Source organism: Elephantulus edwardii, unplaced genomic scaffold (genome assembly GCF_000299155.1).
Source record: "Elephantulus edwardii isolate Elephantulus edwardi_28Jun2011 unplaced genomic scaffold, EleEdw1.0 scaffold00115, whole genome shotgun sequence".
Taxonomy (NCBI): Eukaryota; Metazoa; Chordata; class Mammalia; order Macroscelidea; family Macroscelididae; genus Elephantulus; species Elephantulus edwardii.
Genome location: NW_006399865.1, coordinates 2,269,161 through 2,287,932, shown reverse-complemented (window position 1 = coordinate 2,287,932; position 18,772 = coordinate 2,269,161). Strand labels below are relative to the sequence as shown.

Here is an 18,772-nt window from a genome sequence, read left to right as displayed (position 1 = left end):
CTGGCTGCCTCCACATCCATTCCTTAAGCTTTGCTGTTACCTGACTCTTGGCAGCGTTTTCACCTGGGCGGGACCTTAAGTGCTATGTTAAGGCAACATGTTCATGGAGGCCCGCTCCAGCTGCGAACGACCCTATTCTTTTCTGAAATGATTAAATCCTCGCAGCAAGAAAATGCTACTTGCAATTATCTAACAATGCTCCTTTCTAGGGTCAAATGCCCACAAGTGTACAGTCACTGTTATTTAAGGAAACACATGCATTTCAACCTCATTCATACCACCCCCATAAGGAAGTTAATTAAGCAATTAAAAGGCTCAAAGTGGGTGATCTAATGGTTAGAGATGTACCTCATGCAAACTGGTTCTGGGAACACTGGTGGGCACTGTTTCTGTGGCTCAAACAGCAGTAATAAGTAAGCTCACTCGCTCATTGCCATTGAATTCCTACTCCTAGTAATAGAACGTGTGGAAAACATGCGGCCAAAATACAGTTGAAGAAAAATCTGAGAGAAGGACACTCTAGAGGTCAGTTAAAAAGACTCCAGTTAACTGCTACCAGTTCAGGCCCCAACTCATGACAAGCCCCGTATGCAGCGGGAAGAAACTGTTCCCATGCCATCCTCCATCAGATGCAGATCAGGCCACCGGGACTTCAAGGGGCATTTTAGAAGTAGATCACCAAGCCTGTGGTCCGCCCTCATTTGTCTTAGTCAGTCAGCCCCTCGGAAAGCCGTTCAGCATCTTCCCAAAGCATCGGCCTTCCCCAAGGGACAGCAATGGCTGCACCTAAGGGTCATCGGGCAGTAAGGAGGCTGTGAGGCTAAGAGTCTCACAGCCCAGGCCCAAACTCTGAGAAGAGATCTGTCCACGTCCAGAGGATCACAGTGTCTAAGCACAAAGGGCTGGGGCAGGGCTGACAGCGGGTCAAAGCAGGTGTCTAGGCCACACTTGATGATGCCCTCAGGCATGGGGCTCCAGCCATTCATCCCTCTCAAGCACCAACCTTACCTCAGAATGTTCGAGATCAGGAAGAGAGGACAGGAAACAAAAGGGAAAAGCAAGTTGAGATGAAGAGAGGCAGTGGAATGATCCTGGCATGGTGCACACAGGAGATGATGCAACTTGTCAAACCCCACAGGACTGCACAATACAAAGAGCGAACCCTCATGTAAAGTGGTTGCTGTTGCCTTGTATCCTCAAGTCAGAATCAAGTCATTGCTGACCCTCCACTGGGTGTTCAAAGGCAATAAACTGCACAGAAGAAGTTTGCTCATCTTTCTCCTGTGGAGCAGTTGGTGGATTTAAACTGTGGACCTTTGGGTTGGCAGCACAACTCCTTATCACTAAGCCACCCAAGCTCCCTCATGTAAACTATGAATTCTAATAATAATAATAATAATGTATCCGTATCAGTGCACTGACTGTAACACATGTTGTTGCTGTTATGTGCATCAAGTCACTTGCAACTCATAATGACCCTATGTACAACAGCTCTAAACCCTGCTCTATCCCTTCCTAATCTCTGACACACCTATCACCAATACCCCAGGGATGGATCAATCTATCTCATTGAGGGTCTTCCTCTTCCTGTCCCTTCACCCTCCCAAGCATGACGTCCCTCTTCAAGGACTGATCCCTCCTTGGAACATGTCCAAAGTATGTCAGACAGAGCTTCAGAATCCTTGCCTCCAAGGAGCAGCCTGGTTTAACCCTCTCCAGGTTGAATCTGTTTGTTTTCTTGGCAGTCCAGGGTACCCTCAATACTCTTCTCCAGAACCACAGCTCAAAGGCATCAACTCTCCTTCTATGATCCTTAGTCATTGTCCAGTTCTCTATGCATTAGGAAAGCAAGGTGTAAAGGCATTAATAACAGAAGACACCGTGTGCAGCTGGGATAGATGGGAATGCTCTGCATTCTCTTCATAATGTTTCTCTAAAACTACTCTTTAAAAAACCAGTTCAAAAAAAACCACACCAGTTTAGCATGGTTATCAGGGTGGGGGAGGGGAGAGTAGAAAAGTAACCGATAGACAACACTCATTGTTGTTATGTGCCATCAAGTCACCTGTGACTATTAGCTCTAAAATATGCTTTATCCTGAACCAATCTCCTCATCTCCAACAGACCTAATCCCATTTCTCCAGTCACTGAATCAATTCATCTCATCCTGGGGAAAAGGAAGGACAATGTGGAATGAATGGGTAACCAGACACTATGTATATTTTAACTAATGTCATGGAACTAAACATGCATAATTATTGATCAGGGGGAAAACTCAATATGATTTGTAAATTTCACTCAAGTCATAATTTAATAAAAATAAAATATTATCCATTAAAAAGATTTTAAAATAAAATGTCATCATCATCATAATAATTTACCAGGTTCGGTGGCAACAGATGTTTTTAAGAAAAATTAAGCCAGGGCCAGAGCACGATACAGAGGGCTTTTTAAGATAGGGCGCTTAAGCAAGAAACTTGGCAAGATGTCAAGTGACTACAGACCTACGGGAAGGGAGGGAATAGGCATGCAGGAATTTAGGGGAAAGAACATTCCAGGCATAGGAAACTACAAGGACCCATGTGAAAGGCAGGAAAGGTGCCTGGTACAGTGGCCCGCCTGCAGGCAGGCCAATGAGGCTGGCACGGGAGAGAGTGACAAGGGGAAACCAGTGGGAAGTTGGGGCTGGGGCCTCAGTCAGCCAGGGTCAGGGCTTTCCTTCTGAGAGAAGGCTGCAGGCGCGTCCCAGCTGAGGATGTGTTTCAAATCACCCTGTGGCTACCATGTGAGAATGAATGGTGATTGTGGTGGAAGCTGTGTGAAGGCAGCAGGTTGCTGCGTGTAAGCAGCACACTATCGACAACTTGTGAGGTCAAAAGGTGGTCAGGATGATGTCTGCTCAGAATGTACTTCATCTTTGAAGAAATGCCCAAGGACATTACAGGTAGACGGTGGGGAAGAACATCTGTGTCAGGTAAACCTGGAAAGCTGAGAATTCAGCAATGTCAAAGGAGCTTCCTAACTGTACAACAACTCAGCACATGCATACACAGAAACAGGATTCTTCTGTCTCTGGTTAACAATAGCAAGTTATGTCACAACACTTTCATAAAACAAGATTCCTCAGGTCATTAGCAGAACTATAGTATAGAGGCTAACAGATCTTTCACGGGAAAAAACAGAGCAAATTTTCTGAAGACTAATTTCTCATTGTGTTTTCAGAAACTGTTTCCTCAAGCATCCATGTTTCATGAATGGTCTCTACATAGAAGGCCAGCACACAGAGATCCTCACGGAGCCTCCCTGGCACAATGGGTGCCAGAGGCACTGGCATGGCAGAGACTGTGAACACGGCACAGGCCTGTGAGCATGCTTCGATTCTGCTGTGGTACTATGAGGTAGAACCAACAACAGCAACCCGGACATTCTGAAGACTTTTTTAAAAGGACCATAAATGAAATACAAATCAAAACTATCTGTACCTGAGGTACTATCTGTCCCTAAAAGGCTGTCAAAAATGCAAAGCTTTGACAACATGGTCTATTGGCAAAGCTGGAGAAACAGTAACACTCACTTGCCAGTGGTGGGTATGGCTGTGGTGCCCAGCTGTTCAGTCTAACACTAGTCTAGGTGTTGCTGCAAAGGGATTTCATGGATATGGTTAACACTAGATATCAGCTGACTTTAAGTCAATGACTGTCAATAATATAGATGGGCCTCCCCACCCAGCTGAAGGCTGTAACAGTAGAAGCTGAGGTTCCCAAGGGACAAGCCTTCTCACTAGAGACATTAACATAGAAACCTTCACTGCGTTTCCAGATTGTCATTTGTCCTACACATTTTTAAGACCTATTAGTCTCCACAATCATATGAATTAGTTCCTTAAAATAAACGACTTTAGATATATGCACACTCATGTTTATTATGGCATTGTTCACAACAGCAAAGAGACAGAAACAACCCAAGTGCCCATCAACTAATGAATTGATAGAGAAGCTGTGGTATATTCACACAATGGAATACTATGCAGCACTGAAAAACAAGGAACACAAAAAACATTACATTAAGTGGGTGATCCTGAAGGACATTATGCTGAGTGAAATATCGCAGTCACAAAAGGACAACAAGACAGACAGGTTGGTTGGGGGGAAACTAAGAAAAGAGGGAATAAATAATGAACACTGCATTGGAACAGATGTAAGAAAGAACTATTTCTATGATTAGGCATTATTTGCTTGACAACAGTCTAGAATAAGAGGTACATAGCAAAGTGGACCGGGATAGGAGAAAGGAGGAAATTATGCAACAATGATGGAACTTTCTTTAAAGTGAACGGACATAGGTAGGGAGGAAAATGTGCAACAATAAATTAACGGAAATCCAAGTCTTCTGTAAACTTTCATTAAAATAATAATTGAAAAAACTATTAAAAATAAATATCTATCTATTGATCAATCAATCACTCTTTTCTACTTTTCAAAAGAATCTTGAGAATAACCCTACAGAGGGGAATTTGACATTATCTACAAAAACCAAATGGGCTTTGTTCTCTAGTCCTTTAATCTCACTTTCAGGAACTTATCTTCAAAGATAAGCATACAAAACATTAGGTGACTTGCTGATGGGAAAGGTTCTAAAAGGTCTGCTAGGGCTCCACGTTTCTCATCATAAAACAAGCAACCACACAACACAGCACGTGCCACCTGGATGGAAGGAATACCTCACTTGCAAATCATCCTTGACGAGAAAAAACAAAAATAAAATCAAGCTTGAATCTGATCAAGACTCTGGAACTACTCTACTTTGTGCAAATAACAGGAGCTGGGAAAACATGTTAAAAGGCACCATGCAGATTCAAGCAGCAAAATCTACTCTGAGAGAAACTCTACCAAGCTTGAAAACCAAACCCACTGCCACAGAACTGATTGTGACTCACAGCGAGCCTGTGGGACAGAAGAGAACAGAACTGCCCACGGGCTTTCCGAGCCTGTGGTCTTCACAGGCGCACATTGCGACATCTTTCTCTCGCAGAGGCCTGGTGGGTGTCCAACCACCAGCTTTTTGGCCAGCAATCAATTATTACTTCACCACTGCACCACCAGGGCTCCTGGGGAATACTACGGAAAAAGCCAATTCATTTCCTCAATAAAACAGAAAAGAGCTGAGAAGTAGACAGTGGGAGACACTTGAACCATATGCAATGTGTGCATTTGTATTCAAATCCTGATTCAAATAAGCCTGGAAAAATGTGAACATTCCTGGGGAGATGAGGGTTAATAGGGAACTGCTCTTAAGTGTAAGGATGTCCCTGCGGGGAACAGACTGTTACCATGCTTGGATGCTCACTGAAAGGATGGAGGTTCAAGTTCACCGGAGGCATCTCAAAGCAAAAGTCTGATGATCAACTTTGGAAAAATCAGCCATTAAAACCCCGTGGAGCACAGCTCTAGCACACAAAGGCTTGATGAGTCAGAACTGACTGGCTGGTTGGTGGGTATGTGTTCTAAGGGTGTGATTATAGTTATGGGTTGGTTTTTGTTTTTTTTTTTCAAAAGACCATAATTTGGGGAGATATATCCCTGTATTAAGTATGAGTCTGGGATTTGCTTCAAAGTAAAGCATTGGGAACATGAGAAATGAGGGGGGTAACAGACAAAAGAGGACTGGCCACATGTCGTCAATCATGGAGGCTAAGTGAGGGGTACGTCTTCAGGAAACTAGTCTACTTTTTTATGTTTGACATTTTCCATCATTAAAATGTTAGCTGGAGAATAAAAAAAGTCAGACACAAAGAGACAAATGTTGTAGGATCCCACTTACGTGAAAATCCTAGAATAAGCAAATGCACAGAAACCAGAGTAGATCAATGGGAGCCAGGGGAATGGGGAGTTAGTGCCAAAGGGGCGCCAAATTTCCGTTTGGGCCATGGGAAACTTCTGGAAACAGATAGTGGTGATGGTTACACCACATGGTGAATGTGATGCATGTCACAGACTTGTATACTTTCAAAAACAGTTAACATGAAAACCAAAGAGTTAAAGGTTAAAATGGCAATTTGTCATCATAAACTTCACCACATTTCAAATTCTTTTAAGTGTAGCCACACACACATGATGCACACACATATGTATTTTACCATAACCCAGTGTATGTGGCCATGACCAGCTCCCCTCTACAAAGTTCATAACATATATAGATTTTTCTAAAACATACAAAAGGTTCTTTTTTCCTCCCTTGGACCCAAGCAGAAAGAGGGCTCCCCTGCTAGCCAGGAACACTCACCAAGATAAACAAGTTGAGTTTAAAAATCTTATAAGCAGCCAAACTCCTGGTGAGGTGCTCTGGGAAAGAATACCCTGGATATTCTGGGAAGCGAGAACAGCAGAAAAATTTCTGGAGGAGAACCTGGGCTTTTGCTTTAAATTGATGTTCATAATAAAGTCAGAGCCGTCTGCTGGAGTTCAGGAGCTCATCTTTTCTGGTATGATTAGGGTGAGGTAATCACATTTTCAAGGCTGAAAAATTTGCTTTCAAAAATTCTTAATAAATAATCTAGACTTGCAAAGTAACTACCAAACATAAAGGGCCAATCTTTGATGCCAGAGAGGGAATTTTAGTCTGGTAGCCTGTGTAACTCAGGCAGAATAACAGATTATTTTTCGCTTACAAAGAATTTAAAGAGCAGGCTAAGTGTCAGAGCGCTGTCTCATTCCTGTGAGGTTGCGGAAGAGAATCAACCAACCATGTACAGTGAGAATGCATGTTGTTCAAAGGGGAGAAAATGCAACACTCAATGGAGCTCAGGCGAAGAGCAGATTCGCCAATGGCTCTGGCAGCCTCTCAGTCTGGAACACCTTCTTGCTGCCCCCCTCATGAGAATGCACTGCTGGGTGTGGGTCCCTCAGAACCAAGGCCAGGGCCAGAACCTTACCCTATGCCCTTCTCAGGGGAGGCCATCCTATGAGCTCTGGCAGGCAGGAGGATATGCCCCCCTTGACAGGGACCAAGTTCACAGTCACTGCTCCCAAACGTGGGAGCTTGCTAATGAAAGTAGCAAGAGAAGACCAAGGGTGCTAGCCCTTTGCTCTGCCAGGGGCACAACCCACACTCCGCTCTAGGTGCCAGTGTAAACTTCACACTCGCCCTGCACTGGTTCTGCTTCCAGGTCTATTACCCTGGAGCAGGGCGGCCGCTCTTTCCATCCTCCCCAGCCCTGCTCCTCAAAGATGAATGCCCTTCTGGCCATTCCCGGCGAAGGCAGCTTTCGGAGTCGTCTGAGCATCCTGGAGTTGCTTTTCTAGGACATTCAGTTCGAAACTAACTTGGCAAATACCACCTTTGTCTTCAAATGAGGAAAATGGAGAGGCCCCAAATGATGGCTCCTGATCAAAAGAGCGTGTTGTCATCCTTGGTCATACAAGGAAAAGAGCATGTTGTCTTACTTGGTCATATATGCAAAAGAGCACGTTGTTTTACTTCGGACACGTCATGAGGAGGGCTAGTCTGTGGAAAAACGCTTGATGTTTGGAAAGTGGAGGGGCAGTAAAGGAGGACGGTCTTTTATCACTATGTACAGGTGAGAAAAACAGGCACAAAAAGGGGGGAGCACAGCCCACATTCAGAAAGTGAGTAGAGTTGCTGAATTGAGACAGAAAAAGTCTTACTCAGCAAGCATGCCATACCCTTCCCTAAGAGTATTTTCTTTCAGATCAATAATATTACCATTTTAAAAACAACAACTTCTATTCATTCATTTGGTGAGGTGAACAGCTCACCAAATGTTAAGAAGTTCACCCCCAACTCTTACATAGGGATACAGTTCTAAATCTAAATGTGTAAGTTAGAGGAAGAACTAGTGACCATCACTGATCAGTGGAACCTTCCGCAATGATGGTCCTTCGCAGCAGCCACTAACTAGCCCAGTGGTTCTACACCAGGAACAATTATGCCCTCTAAGGGACATGTGGCCATTTGTGCAATTTAAGCTGTCACAAGTCAAAGGGGGAGAGAAGGAGGGGAGGTTGCTACTGAATCTAGTGGGTGAAGACCAGGGATGACACCAGATATCCCATGATGTACATGGCAACCCCCTACAGCTGAGTTATCCAGCTCAAAACATCATTTTTGCTAAGGCCCAGAAAGCCTGTGTTCACTACATAGGGCTACCGACTAAGGGTGTGAGGTACAGCTATGGAGGCTTGGCATTTTAAATTGTATATTTTAAATTTTACTTAATCTAGGTGAACTTAAAGTTTAAGTTAAAAAAAAATAGAAATTTAAGATAATAACATGAATTTCAGTTTTGGCATCTTGAGATCAGAAGAACTAGATGGTGCCCAGCCACTACTGCTGATTCCTCTAAAAGGGATCACAAAAGAAGGTCCCTGCTAAGAGTGGGAGGAAATTGGGAAAAAGGATTCAAAATCAGTCAAAAGACCAAGCTTACTGGTCTAATAGAGACCGGTAGAACTCCTTTCAAGTCTGAAACTGAACTAATTCCCATGACTCATCTTTCAGTCAAACAGGCAGCAAGTCTGTCAGGCGGCCACTAGAGGAATGCACTTCTTAAAAGCAATCTACCATAAATGATCAAAGGGCAGCATTTGTCCAGGGATAAAGCTCAGAAAGCAGGAAGGGAGAGGAAGAAAAGATGAATAGAAACAGGAAACACAGGGAGGAAGTGGAAACGTTGCCGTTATAATGTGCAAGCTGCAATCAATATAAAGAATCATGAATATGAATTATTGAATGGGAAAATCTATTTTTTCTGTAAATTTTCAAATTATAAAAAAGGGCTTTTTTAAAAAAAGATAGTACAATAAAATTAAACAAAAAAGGGAATTCCAATTGCCAGATGTGTGTTTAAAGTGCCACTACTGAGATTATGCAAAAATATAAAAGTAAGGGTCTCATTTCCCAAGTACTTTCATTTAAAAGAACTGACTATCTTCAGTGAGAAAAGATATTCCAATGTTTAGCACTGGGAAATGATGGGTAGATACATAAAAGCCTAAAAGAACATCGATGAGCTTTAGCAGTTATGTTCATATGCTAACCAAGTCAGCACAAAATGAAATCACAGGAAAATTCCCCCTGTGTGGACACAGGCTACTCACTCCTGCAGAGTCTCCACTCCCTTTTCTTTGTACTGCAGTTCCTGCTTCATCTGGGCCAGCTCTCGTTTTAATCTGGAAAGCTAAAGACAAATTACATGCATTTATTTCATTTTTAAAACAAGCTGTGAAGAATTTTTTTTCTACAGTTACCAACACTGTCTTCCTCCCCTTCCTGCCCCCCCCTCAAAATTGTCTTTTCAATCTCTCACTCACATGCAATTTTGTAGATTATGGGGTTTTCCTCCAACAAACTTCCATTTCCATGCCCACAAAACCGTTAATCTAGAAGAAATGGCTTGTTTCCCTATGACCATCCTGGCCCGCTGATGGACTTCTACCCAAGGAAGAACTGGCAAGAATTTTCTTTTTCAAGATATTGATTTGTACCTTACATGTAGCAAAGTTTGTAATACTTTCTTCCTGTTCACCTCTTCTTACTACTCATAGAGAACACATGTTCAGCATTGTTTCTAGGACTGTGGTCTCTGGCCACTTGTAACTCAATCCCCTAGGATGTTTGTTCAAACAAGTTCTGGGACTCACTCAGTCCAACCTTAACTCAAAGAGATAGGCCTTGGAGGTATGCTGTTAACAAGTTCTCCAGGTGTTCTTCCTAGGCTCACTAAAATTTGAGAACCAGTCCATTAAAGAATAGACCCGGTATACATATAAGACAGGGATCCCTTGAATTCCTAGTCGTCTGCTGTGTTAAACGTCCCTTTTCCCAGGCACCCTGTGATGAATCAAGGTGACACACAAAGAATTCAAGCAGAGTATTAGAATTTTTCTGGTCAAATTCCTTTGCAGAACACTCTATCAAGGATTATGGGAGAAATGGCAGATGCTGAGTCTGCCAAAGGTCAAGGTTGCCATTCTGGTAATACAAGAATGCAGCCCTCTCTGAGGGCCCTTGTGTACTGGAACAAATCCTGTCAGTTAGCATATTCTTTTTCTTAAAGTTTATGTTCTATCTCCCTATAGGGTGTGTAGTGTCTGGGTTCTTTAAAGCTTTCAAGAGGCTATGTAAGATACAACCACAGGTCATTATTTATCTGGAACAAAAGAGAAAGAAGGAAATTGAATTATCAGAGTAGGCACTGGACTACAGCATTAATCATCTGCATGAATGACACTGCTTCCTCTACCTTGTGTCAAGAAATAGATGGTGACTGGCCACCACTACTGAATGTTCTGATCAGGATACAATAGTTGAATACTGATCAAAAGGGAGGAAAATGTGGAGCAGTACTTCAAATTCTTAAAGAATAGAGGGTTACTACTAGATCTACTGAAGTGGATGGAGTTTCTGTTATTATGGTCCTGAATTGCTTGTCAAAGCTTAAGTTGAAACTACCTCCTGAAGTCACCTTTAAACTAAGTAAAAGTTTATCCCAAAGGGTAAAACTTATTACCCATTAGTATTAGTCTAAATATATACTACACATGTATATGTTAAATATGTGTGTGTGTGTGTACTCCAAAGAATCAACAGCTCTTTTAAAGCATAGATGAGAATGTGTGGGCCACAGGGAGATGAAATAAATGGAATAAAAACAACTAGACTAGGAATAAGGAGAATGTTGATACAATGTGAAGAATGTCATCAATGTTGCTGATCATTATTGCTAAAAACTCTGGAGGAATGGGAGCTGGTTTTGCTGAGTATCTTTTCATCAAAAAAGAAGGGGAAAAAAAAAAGAACAGAGCCTTCTAAAACCAGGCCCCAGTGTCATCAAATAAGGGTGAGAAATACAGGCTCATTTTTTTGTTATATGAATGAAGATATTAAAATGTTTTCCCTCTTACTGAAAGAAATTAAGAGACAAAATGAAATAAAAATCTATCAGCTCTAAAACAAAGTAGCCATAACTAACCAAACCATGATAGGAAATGTTACATAAAAATGCATATGCCCACACCCATGTTTATTGCAGCTTTGTTCACAATAGCAAGGAGTTGGAAACAACCTAAGTGCCCATCAACAAACGAATGGCTAGAGAAGCTGTGGTATATTCGCACAATGGAATACTATGCTGCATTAAAAAACAAGGAACTCATGCAATATTATTCAAAATGGTTGACTCTGGAGAACATTATGCTGAGTGAAATATCCCAGTCACAAAAGGACAAATATTACATGATGCCACTGTTGTAGAATGGGACTGTCCTTGGGGTTGGGGAGAGACTGAGTAAGATGGGTTCAATAATGTATACTGCACTGAAACAGAGGAGGGAGAGAACCGTTTAAAAGAGAGATATAACTGGGTATTTCTGTCATCACAGGAGACTAGAGCGAGGGCTACATGGTGGAGGGGACCTGGGGGAGGGTTTGTAAAACAATGAAAGAATCTTTTCTTTTACTTTTCCATAATTTTTGGACTCATGTACTTATAACTTGTTAGTCAAATTTGTGTCTTCTAGGTTGCAACACCCCCATGATACATCTTCAAGGATATGAACATATACGGCCAAGCACAATCAATAAGAGTGCATCTAAATTCCAAAATCAATCTCCATAATAGTCTATGTGTTTCCTACTGCCAAAGGGGCCCTTTAGAGTAGTGAGAGAAGATCTTCACCCTGAAACCCACAGCGTCCCTTTTCAGCAGGAAGTAGCTAAGAGAATACGCCATCCCCTTTTCCTTATGACTCAGGGTGAAGTCTCTCTCAGGGAGGAGTGATAGGGAATGGAAAAGGACACACTGACAAAGAAGATTAATCAGAACTGGCTTTGACAAGTGTGGCATTTGGACAAGAACAAACTGGGAGGAGGGTAGAGAGAATAGTGCAACAATGAATGAGTGGAAGCCCAAAATCTCTGTAAATGTTTATGAAAATTAATAAAATATAATTATAGAAAAAAAATGCATATGCCATTTCTCCTTGAGAACACATTATTTTTACTTACCCTATCCCGACGACTTGCAATCTCTGCTTTAATTTGGTGTGGGTCATATTTCGTATTTGTTGAATATCCAGAGAAGGCTGAACAGAAGAAAAAAGATGATTTGGTAAGGGATCCTTTAAAATAAGGTAAATCATAGAAACAAGAACTTCAGAGGCATCCTACTAAAACATTCATTCGAAGATTCAGATGAATAAAGTAGAACTCCTTCCTAAATAACATTTCACAACATCAAATTGCCTTGGTGGTTGACTTTTGCACTAGGCATTTCAACATGACTCTACATAATAAATAAGTAACAATTCTGTTTCTTTCCACTGGACATCTGTGATATGCCAACAAGTTCATTTCAACTCAGAGTCTCTGACCAAGGACTATTCCCTAGAGTCTCCAAGGCTGTAATTCCTGTGGAAGCAGATAGGTCTTTCTCCCACAGAGCTGCTGAGTGGCTAAGAATCCTTTCTGATAGCACTCAATCACTTAACCACTGTGTCCCCACAGTTCCTTATTGCACATTTAAAAACTACATCTACACAAGAACAAAAGCTACGATGATGGTATGGAAAGCAGGCACAGGGTGAATTCATGCCTATTTTCTTTTCTTTTTTTTTTTTTAATTTTATTATTTTTGTGTGCGTGTACCGTCAAATCAGATCTGACTGGTACAGGAGGAGATTGTCCCTCCTTCCCCGGCAGAGGCCTATTTTCTTTTCAAATGTGCTCATATATAGGACGTGAGGGCAATCTGACTGCAACACCTGTCACCCCATGGATCGCCAGGGTTAAAACGCACTCATATATAGAAGTCTCTAGAAATTTACACTCAGTATTCCATTCCAAATGATTTTTAAAACATTTTTCTTCACAGTTTACACACAAACCATTTTAGAAGATTTTTTTTTAAATTTTGAAAATGGAAAAGACAACTCGATAGCAATGCATTCCTATGTGGCAGACCTGAGAATAGGCTGTGTCCCCCTCATCCCGCCCAAGCTGGTCTTTTCCACACACACTGAATTGCAGCATGCAAACTTGGGCTCTGATGGCTTGATTCTTATGGACATCCAGCCAAAGCACCACAGCACAGTGCCCAGGACTCAAACTGTCTTGACGGTCAGAGCATCAATATTGTGAATAGCTATGACCTAGGGGTGAAATACACACAGAGCTGTTTACACTCAAAGAACCTTTAACGGACTTCAGTGCGTCCACAAGAGCTGCAGTCGTTTTGCAAGCTTCTAACAATCTTGACTTTTACCACCCTTTTCACCTCTCTGCCATATTTTTTCTCTTGGTGCTATCTCCTTTCTCTGCAGCTTCACAGGGCTGGCCTCTCTGTCTTAGCTGCTGGGGCCCCCCTCCTTGTGCCCCTCCTCAGGAATCACGCCACTCTGAGGTGATCTGCCTTCTGGGTGCTTTCATCAGTAAATTCCACCTGCCGGAAGGGCCGGTCTGCACCATCACCTCCCTTCTTTTCCTTCTTTGATCTGCATACCAAGGGCTATATGTATTCCCAATCCTTCGGTGTCAACAACGAAAAACGAATTCAAACTCACTTTCCAGCTTTATACTGGAAAGGAGTTTCATCCACAAAGCCACCAAGTCACTTAAATCGTAGGATTATTTAATTGCCTCAATTAGAACCAAATTCAAAGTTAATTTGAGCAGTTTGTATAGCCCCTATTTTAAAAACTGTTCTCTGGAACATTTTGTTACTAAAAGCCTCCTTAGAATTTCAAACAACAGAATCTACCAGAAGAAAAGATCTGGAGGAGTTAAATGTTTGCCAATTAGATCTCAAATTGTCTTTTATTCAGAATTGTGCTCTCTCAAAAGCATGGAGGAAGATATTTTAAACGTAGAAGTTCTTCTTGGACTAGAAGGTCTCTTTCCAAATTCTATTAATTCCATCTTGTCTCTCTGCTTCTGTTTATTACAAAAGCAACACCTCACACAATGCCCTTAAGAGAAGGAAATTACTGAAACAAACCTCCAGCTAAACTCCTGGGACTGAAGTTTCCCAGAGAAGAGCTTAAAGATTTGGAACTGAAGAAGAATATGCAAAAAAATCTAGGGTCTGTATGTGAGTAACCCTGTCAATTATGGTTGAAGAAGATGACTCTTTCTCATTAAGGGTAGGAAGTACTCTCAATACTAAGATTTTAACTGAGTTAACTGCAGGGTTAAATATACATAGAACAATTATCTGAAATGGCTACAATTCTCTCTGTGCTATTTCAAGGGAAATACTGGTCAACAGACTGAAATGTACACAGGTGTCGTGGGTACTGTAGTCCTCTACACAGCAAATGCTCCCCTATTTCTGTTCCTAAGAACCTTGGCTTTGCCCAGCGCCCATCTTTGCCAGGAGAGGCAGAGGGCACACCAATTCTAGAGCAGGAGTCTAACGAACCGATGAGATCACTGAGCAATGGATTTACCAATGAGGACACCCACCCGACCTCCAGAAGGCTTTGCTTTATGACCAGGAATTCCTTATTTCCAGGCCAATGAGAATCTCTTTTGTTACTCATGACTGAAACCCTCCTAAGTGAGAAAATAAATTTTACTTATATGGAGACTATATTACCTTTGTTAAATCCTCAAAACAAAAGTTCTAGGACTTGGGGAAGGAAAGAATTTGTTTCTAAGTGAATAGATTTGATCTTCAACAGCTAAGGCTATTTGTGAACAGTGGCATAACTTTTAATAGCATAATTCCATTTATAAATATAAATTCCCCATTCTTTCTACCTGCCAGTAAATAAAATAAAACAATGTGTGAAGCCCAAAGAATAGCTCAGAACCCCAGGCCCTGTTTATAACAGCATGCACACCAGCACATTTATAAAAAGAAATTGCTTCTTCTGCCATCTCCTATCCCAAAAGAGGCCAGACTTTCCGCCTCAGAAGCTAACCCCTGAGCTCAGTGAGTGATCAGATAGCCTCATTATCTGCTCAGGTATGCAATACTGTTTTGGATGACAGATAGGCAGACCTCAAAGATACTGCAGGACGGGTTCCAGACCACCTCAAGAAGGAGAATAGCGTCTTCTCCCCCGTTTCTCCTTTGTTTCTTTGCCAGTGTCCAGAAAAGTTATACTTACATTAGACTAGTCTGTTAAATGCTATGACACAGGGTGAAAGTCTGAAATACTGTGTCAATTACCAAAATGTTACACAAAGTGCTTTTGGGGGGAAATGGCACTGATCGGCCTGCTTAATACAAGGTTGGCACGGACCTTCAATCTGTAAAAAAACACAGTATCTAGGAAGCACAATAGAATGAGATGTGCCTATCATAACGAAGTTCTAAGTTTGCTGGACCACAACAACGTAAAATATTACACTGTGTTATTATAGGGTATCTTTCACACTTATGTTACCTATGCTCATAAAATAGACTAGGAGAAAGAAAAAATAGTGATTAGATTTCCCCATTTTATTAGCTAAAAGACCGAGTTTTGTAGTGACTCTGAAGTTACAACTTGTCCAGAGGGACCGGGGTCCAGAGCTCCCTCAGGCTCCTGGAGGTCGGTCTCCATGATCCTTTCATCAAAACAGGCTTTCCAACATAAAGAAGTAGCTGAAATTGAATTTGGCTTCTTTATTTTAGAACTGCAAATTCTGCTATTTACTTTGCGTTTACATTTTACCAGTCTCTGAAAGGGGCAAATGAATGAATGTCTGCAAATGTCTTCCCTTCTCTGACACACATGTCTCCTCTCTCTATAGGCGCCCATGGGCCAGTCGTCCTCTTTCACGGATGGGCTCTCTGTCATCTTGTCCTACAGGGCTCTGCGCGCGCGCATACATGCCCCAGGAACCCACACTGTAGGGGTTGCTCAAGGGAGAAGAAAGGGCTCCAGGAGAAAGTGCAGCAAGCCCCAACAGGTTCCAGGCTGAGAGGTACCAATTATCAAAGCAGGGGCAAAGGGGCCTGTGTAAGGAACTAAGGCCAGCAAAGCAAGAAGTGACGACACGACTTTTTATTTTTATTTTTTAAAAGGCTCAAAAGAAGGAAATGAAACCCAGTCCAGGGCAATTTACAGAAGTAGTGCAAGATGCCACCAGACTCCAAGATCTCTCTCTAGCACCACCTGGAGAGTTATCTTTCGGTGAACACATGCACAAGTGTGAGGGTTGCCAGCTATTATGCAGGAAAAACACGGCATCATCTATTCTTCTCCTGCCTGCTCCAACATGCTGGGTCAAGGAAAACAAAAGCTGAATATCCGAGCTGTGGCCCTTTTCCTAGAGCAGATAGCAGACGAGAACCCTTAAACAAAGAACCAGTGGGAGACAGTCTTGGTGGGATGGGCTTGTAGCTTCAGAGAGAACATTGGCAAGACTGATGACTGATAACGCAGTACACCACCACCACCTAAGACAAGAATTCAGGGCACGGCAACACTTTCTCATCAGAGATAAGGCACACTCTTTCCCAGCCACTCAATAAAGGGACTTCTGATAGAGACTCGTGGCACAGACTCTGGGTGGCTCCTAGCTGCTGGAAGTGACAGTAACACTCTCAATCTGTATTTGTTGTTGTTTTATTCTGCCGAGTCAAAACCAGCTAAACAGCTGATCCTCCAACGGATTTTCAGAGCAGTTAATCACACGGGAGAAGACTGCCCAGCTGGCTCCCAAGGAGCAGCTGGTGGATTTGAACCGCCTGCACAAGGGTAGCAGCACAGCTCCTTACCACTAGGCCACCAGAGCTTTCTCAATCTAGGCTAGTGGGTCTCAACTCTGAGCAGCCAGCTAATTTAAAACGATCACATTTAGAGCAACCCAAGCAATTAAGGAAAAATCTCTTGGCCGGGGTGGGACCCAGGCAGCTGCATTTTGTTGAAAGCCTGGAGGAGATTCTAACTGCAGCCCAGCTTGAGAATCTGTTGTGTAGACGCGGGGTCAGCAGATTTTTTTCTTTTTTTCCTGTGAACAGTCAGATAGCAAATATTTAAGGCTTTGTGAGCTGGGGGCGTCTGTCTCATCTTCTCACCTCTGCCATCAGAGCTGCCCAGACCATAGGTAAATGAATAAGCATGGCTGGGCTCCAATAAAGCTTTACTTACTAACAGCAGTGGACAGGATTTGGACTATAGTCAGCAGATCTATGGTTCAGGCTGTAATTCAACTTCATGCAAGAATTCCTTCCAAAAGAGCCTACAAATAATCAAACACCTCATCTGAATACATTTGGGGGCTAGAGGTTCTCAAGGGAAATGAAAAGAGTAACTCCAGAAAGATTGGGGAGTGGGTAGTGAGATGCTTCTGAAAAAAAAAAAAGAAAGAAAAGAAATGGATTCAGTGTCAATTAGTACAACTAAGAGAACAACATGCTACAACGGATAAAGTTGGACACAACTCTACAATATGGACTCGGAGAAAGTATACCATCCCAAGTTCTCGGAGCACCAATTACAGCGAGGTACTGGGCCACTAGAGAGCTCTGGTGGTTCAGTGGTACTTAAAATCCACCAGCTGCTCCACAGGAGAAACATGGGCAGTCTCCTCCTGTGTGATTAACTGGCCCTGAAAGGCCACTGGAGGGTTAGCTATGGGTCAGTTCTGACTTGATGGTACACAACAACACTCAATCCATTAACCTGATCCCAAGTCCCAGCACCCTTGGAGGACAGAGGAGAAGTGCCCCACGGGGTTTCCAAGGCATCAACTTCCTAAACCACATGCCTCTGGAAACTCTGGAACTTTGATAAATGTTGATAGAGAAAGGCTTCAGGCCTTTTCTTCATAGGGGCGCTATGAGTCATGCTCGACTCAACGGCAATCAACAACAACAATCTTTATGGAAGTGGACTACCACATCTTTGTTCCATGGAGTGCCCGGTGGAATTGAACTTTCTACACAGCAACTGAAAACTTAAGCACTGCATGACTAGGGCTGCCTATACCAATACCAGGTATGAAACAAAGATTTGCTGAACATTTATCAATCCTACCCTGAAAAGTAGGGTTCAGATATACTGTCCACAGAGTTGCTGGGAGCTACAGTCAACCCAATGGCACCCTCACAATCCTGGGATCTCAAGCAGCAGAAAACCCTGGGATCTCAAGAAGCAGAAAGTGCTGTCTGCACCTCCCACCTGGCCCATCCTGCTCACAAAGTAAGGCAGACTATAAGCCAATGACTAACTGATCTTTATTTCCAGGTAACTTTGAAAATCAGCACAAAGCGCTATTCTAAGTTGCCTCCTCCTATGAAGGCTAAGACCCTAACTAGATCTAGGCTCACCTCCAAGTGCTGCTGCCCACTGAGTATGTAACCTTGAAAAGGATCCCTGGGTGGTGCACACACTTCAGTGATCAGCTATTAACCAAAAGCTCAGTGGCTGTGATCCATCCAGAAGCACCTCAGAGGAAAGGCGTGGGGATCTAATTCGGAAAAATCAGTTCCCGAAAACCCTATGGAATGTCTGGTATCCTACCCTGAAATACATCTAGTTGGAATCAGTTTGATGGCCACTGTTTGGCTTGGAGTTTTAGTTTTGAAGAAATTACTTAGTCTCTCCGATGTTCAGTTTCTCACGTGTATAATGAAGATAACAGCATGTCTATGTTATCTTCTCCTGGTTGTAGGTTTTCCAGGATACTGGGGAGACCATTTATGTTAGGACTTCTAGTGTTGTTCCTAGCTTTTCTGTAACGAAGTTTATAGTCCTTGGTTTTAGTCCTAGGTCCATGATCCACCTTGAGTTGGTTTTTGTGTATGGAGTGAGGTGTGGGT

General features: G+C 42.6%; 1 protein-coding gene across 1 annotated transcript in view; it reads right to left on the bottom strand.

Annotated features, from left to right (window-relative positions):
• Positions 1-18,772, bottom strand: part of WWC3 (WWC family member 3) — a 146,744-nt gene that overhangs the window by 69,765 nt on the left and 58,207 nt on the right. The window contains exons 4-5 of the mRNA XM_006892356.1: positions 12,025-12,101; positions 9,117-9,196 (exon numbers count right to left, since the gene is read on the bottom strand). Of these exons, the coding sequence (XP_006892418.1) occupies positions 9,117-9,196; positions 12,025-12,101 (157 nt within the window). The remainder of the gene's footprint in view (positions 1-9,116; positions 9,197-12,024; positions 12,102-18,772) is intronic.